At 42.6% G+C, this 15,784-nt stretch overlaps 1 protein-coding gene across 1 annotated transcript; it reads left to right on the top strand.

The window, feature by feature from the left end:
• Nucleotides 1–97: 97 nt before the first annotated feature.
• MELLADRAFT_34708 (uncharacterized protein) lies at nt 98–2,966 on the top strand (the record flags this gene model as incomplete). The annotated part of the gene is made up of 6 exons (XM_007407822.1): nt 98–247; nt 323–476; nt 717–1,046; nt 1,116–2,059; nt 2,154–2,607; nt 2,701–2,966. The coding sequence occupies 6 exons, from the start codon at nt 98–100 to the stop codon at nt 2,964–2,966; spliced, it is 2,298 nt and encodes a 765-aa protein (XP_007407884.1).
• Between the last annotated feature and the right edge of the window lie 12,818 nt (nt 2,967–15,784).

The following is a 15,784-nucleotide window of genomic DNA, read 5'->3' as shown; positions in this document are numbered from 1 at the left end:
CCAGAAGCTGCACCTCTACATGGCAAAATCATCAGCCGCTTCATCACACAATCACACAATCACTATACCATATCCGAATCATCAAAACACGATGGGTATGGGACCATCCCCGGCTGTAAAGGCCGCTGCCGGCGTCTTGATCTCCTCCAGTTCTTCATCTACACTTCGAACCAATGGAAACAAACAACCTCTTTCAATCGAGAGTCTACTTGCGCAACAAAAAGCTGAAAAGGAAGCGGCTAGTAAGGTTAGTGTCCCACATATACTTACGTAATCCCAATCGCGCATGATTTGTTGATTTTCGTTTATGATGTGTTTTTAGCCAAAGTTCTTGTCAAAGGAGGAACGAGCGACACTTGCTATTGAGAAGCGGGCTCAAGAGGTTGCTGCTGAAAAAGCAAGACTAGCAGAAGCAGCGGCTAAACGTGACGAACTTGAACGAAGTGCTCGAGAATCTAAATACGGATCTTACTCTAGTAGAGGAGGCGGAAGTCGAGATCGTGGATACCCTGATTCGAATGGAGCTGGTCGAGAACATTCGGAATCAAATGGGGGTTCACTTCCTTACGGTTATAATGACAGACGAAGTGCCGGTTCATCACGAATCGATATGGAAGGTGTACCAACTGCTCCAAAAGCCCTCAGAAGCAAAACAGGCTCTAGTAGCACAACAGGCTCAGGTCCGGGTCCTTCTGGTCTGCGAAATGCAGTACGAGCTGATGCAACTGACTCAAGCTCAACATCAAACAATGCAGCGAGCAACTCTATGCCACCACCCAACTTTCCCGCCTCTGCCTCACTTCCCGATATGAAGGGCAATAGTGTACTCCCCAACAACGGTCCCATGCTCGGCACTGCCCCTCCACCTGCCTTGAACCAGAAACTCTTGATGGCTCGTTACTTGGGTCAACCGGATAATAAGAAGCGCCGGATTCGCAAGATGTCAGACAAGAAATTTGTGTTTGATTGGGCCAAAGATGAAGATACTGCTCTTGAAGAAGTCGATCCACTCTACGCCGTCACAGCACCTCCAATATCTGCGCCAAGTTCTTCAGCCAGTAGTAGTCACAGTAATCGAGGATCTGTTCCGCCACCTACAACCACAGCCGTGCAAGTTGTCGGCCGGTTTGGTCTGTACGGAAACGGCAAGCTGGCCGGTATCGATCCAGCAGCCCAATCCGTCCGTAACCACTCGAGAACGACTTACCAGACCCGGTATAATCCTGACGATGAAGTACTCACCTCAACTCCAATGTCAACAGGATCTAAACGAAGTTCAGCTGTGATCAATGAATTGCACTGGAGTCAGAAACCGCTGGAAGCTATGCGTGAACGAGATTGGAGAATCTTTAGAGAAGATTTTTCAATCGCTGCTAGGGGTGGTAACATACCCAATCCAATGCGTTCATGGGATGAATCCAAGATTCCGATGCAAATCTTAGAAATCATTGATGAAGTGGGCTATAAAGAACCATCACCTATTCAACGACAAGCTATCCCACTGGGGCTCAACAATCGAGATTTGATTGGTATTGCGGAAACTGGATCAGGAAAAACGGCATCCTTTGTGATTCCAATGTTAACATACATTGGAAAGCTAGCTCCACTCACGGACGAAAATCGACATTTAGGTCCTTATGCACTCATACTCGCACCCACACGTGAGTTGGCTCAACAGATTGAAAGTGAAACAAACAAGTTTGCACTCCGGTTAGGTTATCGTTGTGTATCGATTGTAGGAGGAAAAGCAATGGAAGAGCAGGCATTGAACATGAGGGATGGGGCGGAGATCATCATTGCAACCCCGGGTCGATTGAAAGATTGTATTGAGAGACATGTGCTTGTGTTAGGTCAGTGTACATATGTAGTGATGGATGAAGCAGATCGAATGATCAATTTAGGATTTGAGGAAGTAGTCAACTTCATTCTTGATCAGTTACCACTCAGCAACCTCAAGCCTGACACTGAGGAAGCAGAAGACTCTGCGAAAATGACCAGTTTCATTGGAGGAATCGAAGGATTCGATGTCAGTGGCATCAAGGGACTCTATCGTCAGACGGTAAGTAATTGGCTTCATCGAGCTACACTCAGAACTCTCCTATAGCCTATTTCACGTCGCTCGTCTACTTAACTGACTAACTTGTAACCTGTAGGTGATGTTTTCAGCTACAATGCCACCAGCTGTCGAACGATTGGCACGGAAATACTTACGAAGGCCAGCAGTCGTAACGATTGGTGTAGCAGGTCAAGCTGTTGACACAGTTGATCAACAAGTCGAATTCTTACCAAATGAAGATAAGAAACGTGGAAGATTATTAGAAGTCTTGAACCAAGGTCATACACCTCCGATCATTGTGTTTGTCAATCAAAAGAAAACAGCAGATCAACTTGCCAAAGATATCTCTCGAGCTGGTTGGTCTACGACTACACTTCATTCTGGAAAGAATCAAGAGCAAAGAGAGGCTGCTCTTGCTTCACTGCGAGCGGGTGAGTCGGATATCTTGGTGGCAACTGACTTGGCAGGACGTGGTATCGACGTACCGAACGTCAGTTTGGTGGTGAACTTCCAAATGGCCGGAACCATCGAGGCTTACGTGCACAGAATTGGTGAGAATCGATCATCGTTTTTTTCCCTCGCTAAGCTCTGGGTTTGTAGGTTGTCTAACTCACTCTTTGATCCCGTCACACCTTGACTATCAGGTCGAACTGGACGTGCCGGTAAAGTCGGTACTGCAATCACATTCCTGACAAATGATGATGCAGATGTACTCTATGATCTTAAGCAAGAGATCACTAAGAGTCCTGTATCTCGCTGTCCGCCTGAATTAGCAAAACATGAGGCAGCTCAATCAAAAGTAAGATATCATCTATTCACGTCCAGAGTGATCGATACTGAAGTTTCAATCTTTTTTTCCTCGAAACTTTTAGATGTCTGCCGCCATGAAACGAAGGGCCGCAGATCTTGATGATGGATGATCTCTTGGATACATAAAAGCTTCCTGTTGATTTAGACTTCTCAAAGCAGCAGCTACAGAGAACCTTGTAAATTTGGTGGCCTAGGCAGGAATGTGGACATCTACAATGTAATCAGACTTTCGAAGTGTTAAAAAGTTATGAAATACAATACATCATTCTCATCGGAGATGCAATCTCATGCAACTAATAGCATGTGATAATGCGTCTCGTCTAGACATCTTGATGATGACCAATTCACCCTCTCAAAAAGTACTTTTTGATGCGCCTGCTGCAATTGTAGATTCCTCAAGAGTATTGATGTAGAACCACGAACATCGTGTGACGTTTGTAGTCGCATGGATACGTATGTCGTTGAGCTGCTCATACTCGTTTGAAGCCATCAAGTCAAACATCACGGTTAACTCAAAATGAATTGGTTATCATAGACAAGCTTTGGATGGCTACAAACCCCCCTTCGATGTGAAACCCAACAAGACAACAACTCAACCAGAAGTAGATTGAAGAGCGTCTTTACAATCAAGTGTAGGAATTGATAACGTCGTCGCCGGGGGTTGTGGCCAATGCCGTGATTCGAACTCTTGTGGATTGATTGTGCTATATATACTCAGTAATGGCTTGCCCGTCGCTCCACTTCGGTGGTGGCATACGTTAAAATTGGAACGATACAGAGAAGATTAGCATGGCCCCTGCACAAGGATGACACATGTAGTCAGAATGGATTCACCTACGGGTGAAGATTTTTTTCTCCTCTGGCCTGCGAAATGTTTGCGGTCATTTGTTTTGTTGTCTATTTGACGCAATGTTCCTGCTTGGAGGAAGCTGAACCTTTGATTGTATTGAGAAGGATTGGATTTGGAGGAATTCATTATTTGTACAGTGCCCTCCAAAAATTTTACGTACAGTTTTGTAAATACAGCTGTGTGTTGAAGTACTAGTGCTACAAATAAGAGTTCAATACAATATCACACCGTCTCCCATCAACACCAAATCATGAAGACACGATCCCTGACATCCGAGGAGAGGGCTGAAATAGTTGGGGCAAGGAAGTCTGGGCTCACAATGGGTCAAATTGCAAAGAAACTGAACCATCCTCGATCAACAGTTTCAACAGTGCTTTCAAACTACCAAAAGAACGCCACCACCAACCCTCAGAGTCACGCTGGTAGACCCAAGAAGCTCACCGATTGCGATCGAAGAACTCTAAAATGAACCTTGAGGAAAGATAGGCGGAGTACACTTTCGGAAATCTCAGCTCAGATCCCAACTCGAGTCTGTCATAACACTCTTAGAGCCGAGATCAAAGACCTTGGTTTCAATTCTTGCATTGCAGTCAAAAAGCCTTACCTGAGTGCTCAACATCGTCGGAAACGATTAGGTTTTGCTCTAGCATACAAAGATTGGACGGTGGAGGACTGGGAACGAGTGATTTGGACTGATGAGTCATCATTTGAGATTGGAAAGATGTCAGGCCCAGTGCGAGTGTGGCAAAAGAGTAATGAAAAGTTTGAATTGGATTGTCTCACCCCGAGTTTCCGAAGTGGTCGATCTTCAGTCATGGTCTGGGGTGCTTTTACTTCATTTTGCAAGCTTCCTCTTGTCTTAATTCCACCTGGACGATGTTCTTCTTCCGACTTCATCTCGATTGTCTACGAGCGGGCTTTGAAACCTTTTGTGACCCATCCTTGCTGTCCTTCTAACCTCATCTTGATGGAGGATGGTGCTCCAGTTCATCGGAGTCAGGCTTCAAAGGAATGGCATGCCAGTCATTCAATCCTCAAGTTGGACTGGCCTGCAAACAGTCCGGATCTCAACCCGATCGAGAACCTTTGGAAGATCCTCAAGAGCTCGATTTCCAAGGAAAAGCGACCAAAGTCTCAACAAGAGATGTATCATCTTCTGGTGTCTAAGTGGATGGCTATCCCAGAAAGCAAGCTCAAGTCACTTGTTGCTTCAATGCCTGAACGGATTCGAGCGGTGATAAAAGCTAAAGGGGGTGCAACTCGGTGGTGATTCTGCTTTGATTCTACTGCAATATGTTGTTCTAAATACATAGCCTGAGCACTGCCCATAGTGAGAAGAATGCTTAGAAATGCATTGCAAAAAAGTTTGTCATCAAGAGTGTAGTTATTGGTCCCTTTGAAACATTTTTGATGACCCTACATACAGAGCAGATGTGCACTGTACGTAAAATTTTTGGAGGGCACTGTACGAGTCTTGTGATTAATTTTTTTCCTATCATATCTCATAATATCTGACACCACAACTAGATCATTCTTAAGGCTCCTGGCTTTCATTGCGTCCGAGAGGGTCTTTGTCAAATCCAAGATCCAATCTTGCTTGAATATAAAATTCTGCCTGTTTGAATATTATCCATGTGATGGACAACCCCACTTTTCAAGTATTTGGTGAATTTGTTGACTCTCAACCCAACAAATGGAAAGTTACATGATCTGCTCATGGATGAGCAGTCAAGAAGAGTGAAAGTCTGACAATTGGAGCTACAAAAACCATGCTAGCTCCTAGTTTAAAACCAATTACAATGCCCCCAAATTTGGGGGAAATCATTGAGTTGGACCCAGAGTGATGAAATTGATCCCCAAAAAAGAAAAGACATTGAATTTTTTGTCTTGATTATTATTCAGAGATTTACTCATGTTACATAAACTGATAGGCAGACAATGTACAATACCAGGAAACAAAACAAGGAAAACTTTGAACAAACAAGAAGGCTCAACGGAGTTATAATACCACATGTAATCCAAAGATTTGCTCAATGGAAGGAGCTCCAACTGCCAAAACTTTCAAATCCTCCACTAGGAATTGTCAGTAGGTAGTGGTGGAAGCAGGCAGGTAGGTGGCAGGCCTGGTGGCCTCAATTTGCTGACCTGTGGGACATCTTTGATTTCAAATGGATTGGATCCATACCTGATTCTCCCATCTTCACCTCCATGCCTTCCAAGCTTGAGAGTATGGCTGGTGCCAATCTCTTGGAAGTGTTTTGTCCTCTTGTCTCCCTGCACATTGGGACCAGGGATGTGCAGGACTCTGTGACAGAGTTCAATGTACTGCCACTCTAGACCATTGAACTTTGTGTGTCCAAAGTTTTGGGTTGCTACCCATTTCCCCTTGTCCGTCACCAATGAGCTTCTGGATCTGTATGTACAATGGTGCAATGAACCCATTGAGGATCAGAATAAGCTTGTTATGAAGCAGTTGTGCAATTAACTCACCTTTGGCAACATGTATCCAGCCCCTTCGTTATCCTGTACCTTGTTGTGGTCTGCAAATGAGGAGTTTTGTAGACAGGCTTGTCAGAAACAGAAGCAAGTCTGAACAAAAGCAAATCAACATACCTGTGGTATGGCCAAGGAATTGGCTTGTCTCCTTGTGCACCACACTAGAGGAATATCTGATTCCTAATCAGATCAATCAACACACAATCAGTATAACAGTCTTAGAAGGATATAAGATGTCCGGAGAAGAGATGTCAGATAGGATGTGTAGTTGATGAAAACGTTCTGGATGATTGATGAGGAAGAAAGTCTTGACAACATTAGAATCTGATATAGTAGTCTGTGTGATACAACATGTGGTTAGGTTGAAGTTCTGTCAGAAAGATTGTGAGTAACAATTACACAAAGTACAAATTGTAAACATAGGAATAAATTTAATATATATATGATTTGTTAGTTATTCATTACGTGTTGGGTATTTGATTTGTTGTTAAGTGATTGTTTTTGGTCCACATTTGAATATGTACTACAGATCATTGGTTATGTTTCTCTTTATTTCATAATGTCTAACTTGTGCGCGTTTTAACTCTCTCACTTCTAGTGTGTCCTAGTCTATAAAGACTCCTATGATTCAGCACTTGGCTAGAACATCATCTGTTCAAAGCTTTCATTGTCTATGATCACAAAACCGTTACTTACGTATTTTGTGAATCCGTGCTTGACTCATAGGTAGGTTTTTTGTTCTGTTTCTCTTTTGTTTTCTTTTCTTCTGCTAGGTTTATTTGTTATGTTTTTGCGTGTGTTGTGGAATGAAGATCATCCGTTCAAAGCCTTCATCGTCTATGATCACAAAACCGTTACTTACGTATTTTGTGAATCCGTGCCTGACTCATATGATTCAAGTCAACAATTTGTTCCAACACACACCAGTGTGTCTCTTTCCATTTTCAGTGCCTATGTTTATGCAAAAAAATAACAAGTGAGGATATGATAATGCTTTTCTGAGAGATTTTGATTCAAAGAGATGTTTTCTCACATTCTTGATACTCAAGTGACTATCATGATCCTCATCATCAGATCCAAAGCATGATATCTCTGGCGTTGGAATTACCCACATCCACGTAGGTAGGTGGTAGTGACCCACAGTTGAGTATACTGGAGTACACTCAGGTAAGAGCTCTACCTATTTTGCCATTCAGGTTAAAGTTGATCAGTGTATCAGTGTTCAGGTTCTAGAATAATGATCACGACAGAAACATACCAAGTGTCAAGAGGATTTACATGCTATTTTTGATACCTAATGAGAAGTATAACAAGGTATAAGGGGTCACTCAAGATAGATCAAACCATACATATTTATAAAAACAGCGTACAGGAGAAGAGAATGGTGATTGGAGACTGTTTGAGTCAAGCCCCACCTTGAAGACTGATCCGCATGTTCCGTCATGGTTCTACTAAGACAAGGTTGGATTACTGAAAATAGGTATCTTGAAAAAAATCATTTGCACAATCTAGAGACTTAACCTTTGTGCAGATATGCTGTGGCCAACTGATGATCCAAATGGAGCCTGTCAATCAAACAATGATCAAATGTTGAGGATATGAATAAGAAGAGGAAAGTGACCAGAGAGATTTACTGGATACTCAAATGGCAATGAGAGGCTAAATGTGCTTGTTAAAACCTTTTCATTGGTAGACAATGACCATGTCATCAGTTTTGAGATGGTTTGTAGGATTGACCAAGAAAATGGTATAGTATCTGTGGGGAAATGGAGATAAAGCCAGTAAGTAACAAGGACTATAATCAAATGATTACCTGCTTCATAAGCATACAAATGATAAAAAAAGGCTCAGTATCAGCCTTCAGAGACACCACCAACATAGATGCTCCCAATCCAAGGTATCATTGGATGCAGATCCTTGGACCAATCTTATTCAAGGTTTTTCTCAGATGTCTTGTCATGCGTCAAAGATTACCTCAGATCAAAACCTCAGAAAGCTTCTGTCTGAGGTTTCAGATCCAAGACACCTCAAATTTCCCAAACCGAGGTTAATACAGTCAACTTGCAATGTAAGCATAGAGATTGGCACAGTTTTCCTCTTGCTTATAAGCTGATATGCATACATTGGAAGGCACTTTAGATGGTGGGAGCAAAGATCAGCACACAATTCTTGATTCCCAAAGCACAATATGCATACATACTAGATGCTTACATCAAGAGTTGGCTATATGTTGGCTGTGAGACCAGTGTGAGAGATTGTTAGGGTCTGACGTGAGGGACAGGAGCTAGGATGTTGTGCTTTGATAATGAGATTGCAACATAGAGAAGAAGCAAAGTCACAGCGCTCAGTCAAGGGTAGACACGGGAGCGCGGACATGCACAGTACAAGCATATGTGTATAAGTGGTAATATGCTCATAACAACCACTCCCCCTTCATATCCTCACCCCCTCTTGATGGGTTAGATATCTTTCCACAGGTGAGCATTAAAAACCCATTGGGAAAAAAGCTTTCACCCTCACTTCCTTCCCCGTGTCCTTTTGAATTGTTCTTCTGCTTGAGGATATCTTTTGTTGAAATCTTTGACCACTTCCTTTGCATTACCTAGCGCTTTTTCAGGCTCCCATGAATCGTGATTAGGACCATACCCCTTCCAACTAACCAGATACTCTATTTTCCCTCTCCTTTTCCTCCTGTTTAAAATTTCATTAAGTTCATATTCTTCATTGCCTTGTATCATTATTGCGTCCGGAGGGATGTCTTCTTGACCTTCTATCTGACTTTTGACATATTCTCGTAGTAGATTGACATGAAAGACGGGATGTATTTCCTGCATTTCTTTTGGCAGAATCAATTTATATGTGTTAGTGGAGACTCTTTGTTCAATTTTGAACGGGCCTAGCCATTTATGTGAAAACTTAGCAGTGGGTCGGGTCGTTGAGACATGTTTGCTGCTCAACCATACTTCTTGTCCAATGTTCCACGTCGGTGATGCCAGTACTTTTCTATCATAATTTTCAGCCATGGCTTCTTGAGCTTCTTTCATTGCCGCTTTCAGTTCATTGTGAATGTCATTTAATTGAGAGAATCTTGCTTCAACCGCTGGTAGGCACTGTTCTTGCGTAGGAGTTCCTGAAAAGCTGACGTCAAATCCATAATTTGCTCGAAAAGGTGACATTCCAATGGATACGTGTAAGTTGTTATTGTACGAGAATTCGGCCATTGGGAGTAGGTCGACCCAGTCATCTTGCTTATACGCTGTAAAGTGTCTTAGAAATTGCTCAACGGCTTTGTTAGTAATTTCTGATTGACCATCCGTTTGCGGATGGTAAGCTGTCGAAGACTGCGTTTGTATCCCCAATTTGCGATTCATGTCTTTTGTCAGCTTCGAGATAAAGATATTGCCCCTATCAGAAGTAATTGTACGCGGTGTTCCATGAATCTTCCATACGTTTCTTAACATTAGCGTTGCAAGTTCTTCGGAGGTCATGGTCTTGTTGCAAGGGAGAAAGTGCACCATTTTTGTAAACCTGTCAACTACTGTCAGAATGCAGTCATGCTCTTTGGAGATTGGTAAGTCAGTGATCATGTTGTAACAAATATCTACCCATGGACCAGCAGGTATTGGAAGTGGCTGAAGGCTACCGTACGGCTTGGTTGTGCGGGTCTTAACTCTTTGACATGATTGACATCCATCGTATTTGTTGATGTATGCTTTCATCGACGGCCAATAGAACGTCCTTTTAATCAACATTAGTGTTCTCATGCGTCCTGGGTGTCCAGCCAGTAGGCTGTCGTGGCGAGATCGTAGTATTTGCAGTTTGATTTCGTTTACATTTGGAACTACTAACTTTTCTTTCTTGTACAGTATCCCATCGGTGTAAGAGTAATCTTTCATCAATTTTGCATTTGGTAGTTCATTACATAAGGTGGCTACGTCCATGATTCTTTTGTCCTGACATGATTTTGATCTGATTTCTTGAATTATGCGCTCATCGCTCCATACATCTTTTCTTTTCGGTTCTGCTTCGATTTCATCCATGCTAATTGAATCATTCACAATCCACGAGTCGACATGGTCCAAAGAGTTTATTCCAATGGATTCATCAATTATCCATGAGTCAATAAGGTCTAACAATTCTATAAATGCATCATTTGGTAAATTTTCAGGTTTGAGGAGTTGTCCAAAAGATAGTTTTTCATGATCCTTAGGTTTGAGATCTGGTCTACGAGATAGGGCATCAGGTTTGCTTGAGTCTTTCCCCGGTCTAAATCTGATTTCAAAGTCGAAATTACCCAGCGTTTTGGCCCAACGCGCTTGCCTTCTCGTGAGTTCTTTTGTCGTCATCAGTGATTGGAGGTTTTTGTGGTCGGTGTATACTATTACATTCAGTCTATTAGGATTTCCCTCTAAATACTGACGCCACTCTTTGAAAGCTGAGATGACCGCTAATAGTTCTTTATCAAATATTTCATAGTTTCTCTCTGCCTTTATTAGAGAACGTGATAAGAAGGCTACTGGGTGTAATTGATTATCTTCAGCTGATACTTGAGACAGGACTGCACCTAGTGCAAAGTCCGAGCAATCACATTCCAGTATGAATGGTCGATAAGGATCCGCTATTGTTAATACCGGTGCAGTTGTAAACGCTTTCTTTAAACTTTCAAAAGCCTGATTTCTCTCATCTGTCCATTCAAATTTGACATCTGCTTGTGATAATTCATGAAGAGGTCTAGCTATCTTAGAGAAATGATGTATGAATCTTCGATAGAAATTTGAGAAGCCTAAAAATTTTAATACTTCTGATAGATTTTTTGGTGCTGGCCAATCACACACAGCTTGCACCTTAGTCTCATCCATCCTTATTTGATTTCGAGATATGACTAATCCTAGGTACCCAATCTCCTTCTTGAAGAACTTGCACTTCTCAGGCTTCAGCCACACGTTTTGCTTTTTCAATATATCAAGTACTTCTTTGACAACTTTTTCATGATCAACTCCTGGCTTAGTATAGATTAAAATGTCATCCTGGTATGCGGCCACGTCCTTTCCAATATGCGCTTTGAGAATATCCTGTATAAAAAATTGGAAGAAACCCGGAGCTCCAGTTGGACCAAAGGGCATAGTCAGAGGCTCAAATTGACCTTCTTTGCAGATGAATGCTAGTTTTGCTTCGTCTCCTTCTCAAACTCTCAGATTGTTGTATCCATTTCTCATATCGAGGCTGGTGAATTGATCTGCATCCAATAGACTATCAACTAGCTCCATTGTGAGAGGCAGGGGATATCTTTTTTTGACTGTAAGAGCATTCAACTTTTGATAATCAAAACAAGGCCTTAAATTTCCATCCTTTTTTCCTGTAAAGAGGACTGGTGCAGCCCAAGGTGAAGTTGTGCGGCGGAGGGTTCCATTAGCTAATCCTTTTTCTATCATTTCATTAAGAACTTCGGATTCTTTGGGTGACAAAGGTATTATTTGTCCTGCTTGTGGTGTTGCACCTTCTACAAGATCTACTCTAAAATCGTAAGGTCGTCTTGGAGGAAGTACGTTTGATTTAGCCTTTTCAAACATTTCAATGTATTCATGATAGCACGGTGGAACTAATTCAGATGCTGGCTTGTCGTCTTTTCCTTTTGACGCTTCAACTGCTAGTTTGGCCAATAAGTTCCATGACGCACTTGCTGAATCAATCATTGTTGTTGTGGGTTTAGCCATGGTATGCCGACCGAATAGACGTCGTATTGTAGTACCTGCTTTAGCAAATGTTATAGGAGGAGATCTTTGCTTGCTAGCTACTCTATGGATGTTTTGTCTGACAAGGTTATCGCACTCACTCTGCGGGGGGTTTGACAAGTCTATTGCGGACTTAACCCCCATCTCTACAACCCTAGCGTTCCTCTCCAGGTCTCCTTTGTGGTCCTTTGAGGTTGTTTTCGGTAGTTGTAGAGATTCACTTGGCAGCTTTTCCATTTTGATGTCGTCCCTAATGCCAGTATGTTGGTGTTTGGTGGGAGTTGAGTTTTCTAGGAGAGAGACACACTCGCCAGCTGATTCAGGAGTCATGGGATTAATGTTAAAATCGAACTCACATTGCGGGGGTGTAGATAAGTCATTCAAGACTTGCACCCCCTTGCTACTGTTCCTAGCGTTCCTCTTTGGCCTTGTAATGTGGTCCATCGAGGATTTTGTCGGCAGCAACGAGACCAATGAAGCGGTCGCAATTTCAGTTCTATCAGAATTCTTCAAGCATCCGTTTGTCCAGTCGACCAGGTGATGATTCATTCTGATCCAGGGCATTCCTAAGATAACGTCGTATTTGTCGCGTAATTTGGTTATGATGAAGGTAGTCGGAGGGAATTCATTGTTCACACAGTAGTCTCCTGTGTGAGTCACGATTGACACATGACCACTGAAGCCGGTTACGCTTCTTTGCTGGTCTAGGGGTGAAGTCTCGAATTTTGCCTCACTTGCAAATTTCTTGCTCATTGCCTCATGCGTGGCACCACTGTCAATTAGGGCTCGAGCAAATTTGGTTGTGGCAGTTTTAGGGTCAAATAGTTGGATCTTATCAATAACACGAGTATCATTTATTTCAAGACTATCGATAATATCTCTATTTGAATCTAAATTGATTACGCTCGGGGGAGGCACAACCTTCAATCCCAACACTGCATCCGCCAGAGTCGTTCTCGACGTCAAGAACGTTGCCGACTACAAAGGGCCCCTTTGTAGTTTATGACCATCTCGACGTCGAGAACGGCTCTGGCGGACGCAGTGCAAGCATCTCCATTTTTTGCCATTCCTGCTCTTCCTTCCTCCTTCTTCTCTTTATCACTTCTACCCATCTTTTCATCATATTCATCTATACGCGCCTTCAACTGACTTTCTAATTCACTAATTCTTGAATGACTTGATCCCCCATAGTGATTTGATCTTGCCTGATAACCCGAACCTCTAAAATACCCCCTCTTCGCTCCCCTTTTTCTCGGACAGTTTCCTATAAAGTGACCGGTCTTCCCACACTCATAACAAGCACCAATTGCACCTCTACAATTATACTCCTCACTTGATATGTTGAGTTTATAAGCCGAGCAGTCCATCGCGTTGGGATCGGGGGTTTGAATTGGTGTACTGACAGTCGACGTTGACGCATTAATGCCATCTGGGTTACGATTATGAAGAGTGTTGTCTATTTTGATCGCCAGTTTTGCCATTTCTTCCACTGTTTGAAAGGTATCTCTAACCATATGTATAGTGATTTCGGATTTGAGACCTTGTTGAAAGTGAGATATAAGGACAGATTCAGGCCATTTTACAACAAGCGATAATTCAGAAAATCAGATCCAGTAGTCTGACACTGCCTTGGTTTGCTTTAAGTCTCGTATGTCTTTCTCAGCTTTAAATACTCTTTCACCATCAAAAAATGTTGCCTTAAATGAATCTATGAACCTTGACCAAGTTACGGTGTGCACTTGAGCTTCATCTAACATTAAATCCATTAAATGCTGACCCCATATACTTGCTTTTCCTGTTGTGTAGGATAGTGCAAATGCCACTTTTGCCTGTTCATCTTCAAACACAGATGAGTTCAACCGCATGTAAATTCCAAGTTGATTCATAAAAATTTCGGCTTTTGGGCCTTTTGGTCCGTCAAATTTGTCGGGTGTGGCCACCTTTGGAGTACGGTGTTGAGAAGGTTGCTGGACAGCAGAGATCTGTTGTTGTTGTTGAGCGGGGTTTGAGAGATTAGACGCTTGTGGAATGTTTTGGAAGTGCTGTTGTTTTTCTTCCTTCATTATTTGCAATTCTTTTTCAACTTCCTGACGTCGAGAGGTTTTGGCTAACAGTCGTTGATTAAGATCCTGAACTTGTCGCATGACATCTTCTAAAGTGATGTTTGACATCTCGTCCAATGTACTTGATACTTCGATGTACAAGTCACTTTCTGTCGACAAAGTCGAGCTAACTCGAGAAGGTGTGGTGAACTCGGGCGTTTTGGAGATGAATGCGGTCAAGATGTGCTCCGGTCAATATCCGGCGTGGTCGGCTCCATCCGACATCCGGACCGACGGTTATTTTTGACTATCCGGCATGCTGGACCCCCATCCGACACTCGAACCGGCTACTCGCCGGCTATCCGGCGGATATCCGGCCGGTACAGCCAAAAAAAAAAAAAAATAAAAAAAAAGAGAAAAGGGCGTTTTCGATCATCTTCCCCACCACCTCAAACCTTACAATTGTCTGAGAAATCCACTTATCACCGCGCAAACGACCTTCTCACTTCAATTAATCAACCTTAAATCAATTGATCAACATGTCCGAAGCCCCCACTTCAACCACAATTGATTTGTCCCATGCCGATAGCTCCGATACGACGGAATCTCAGTCAACTCGAAAAAGTTACGTATGGAAATATTTTAAAAGATTAGAAAACTCAGATATCAATCAGTGTCGTTACGTCATGAGGGATGGAAAAGAATGTGGCACGAAGTTGAAACGCGATCATAAAGGAAGTACTACTTCGATGAAGAACCACCTCACTTTCAAGCATAATCTCCGCGATGACGGTCCAATCGATGGAAGACAAGGAAGCTTGACTGCAGGTTTCAAGAAGATGAAATCAGTTCACATGGCGAGTCTTTTTGTCTTCTTACTCCAGAACACATCGACAATAGCTGATGTTCATGTTCTTTTGATTCGAAAAACTGTTAGGATATACTTGATGTTTCCAACCTCAAGACTAGTATATGTTATCTCATCGCCGATAACGACCTCGCCTTCTCAATCGTTGAGAAAGAATCCTTCCGAAGATTATTGAAGCTTGTCAATCCTGAAGTAAAAGGAATGCTTGTCGGACGACATGCAATTTCTAAACATATGCGCAGACTTTATTATCATCATGAAGATCATATCAAGAAACTTTTCTTAGGACCTTGCAAAGCAATCGCCATTACTCAAGACGCATGGACGTCTCCAAATAATAAGCCGTTTATGTCGCTCACTGGTCACTTTATAACGGAGAACTGGGAACTTATGGACCTGACTCTTGGCATTGCGGAAATCAAAGGTGAGTGTATCTTGTTTTCTATCGATCTGATCAACTCAAGCTGACTGACACCCAATCTTCCAGGTGCACACAACGCCGATAACTTTGCCGGTTTAATCATCGAATATCTTACCAAGTATGAACTTACCGATAAGTTGTGTGCGATGACTGCCGATAATGTAGGTACAAACGCTGCTATAGGTCGAGTCCTTTCAAATTCAGATGGTATCACTTTCGATCACACGAAACAAGTCCATGGTTGCGTGGCGCACGTTATCAACCTAGCTGCAAAAGAGGGACTGAAGGTTTTTGGTGAAATTCTCGACGAGGACGAAGAGCAAGATTCATCAAACTTAATGGATATTAACAACCTTGTCGACCCACCCGACGTGACTCAAGTAAACCTCAAGACCATCTACAATCGATGCCATGGTCTAGTTACTTGTACTCGGTCCAGCCCTCAACGTGGTCAACATTTCGCTGATATTGTCAAGCTCAAGCGTGCTATTGCTGCTGCTGCGAAGAAG

The sequence above is a fragment of the Melampsora larici-populina genome (assembly GCF_000204055.1).
Source record: "Melampsora larici-populina 98AG31 unplaced genomic scaffold MELLAscaffold_10, whole genome shotgun sequence".
Classification (NCBI taxonomy): Eukaryota; Fungi; Basidiomycota; class Pucciniomycetes; order Pucciniales; family Melampsoraceae; genus Melampsora; species Melampsora laricis-populina.
Note: the sequence above shows the minus strand (reverse complement) of the source record. Positions and strands in the feature narration are given on the sequence as shown.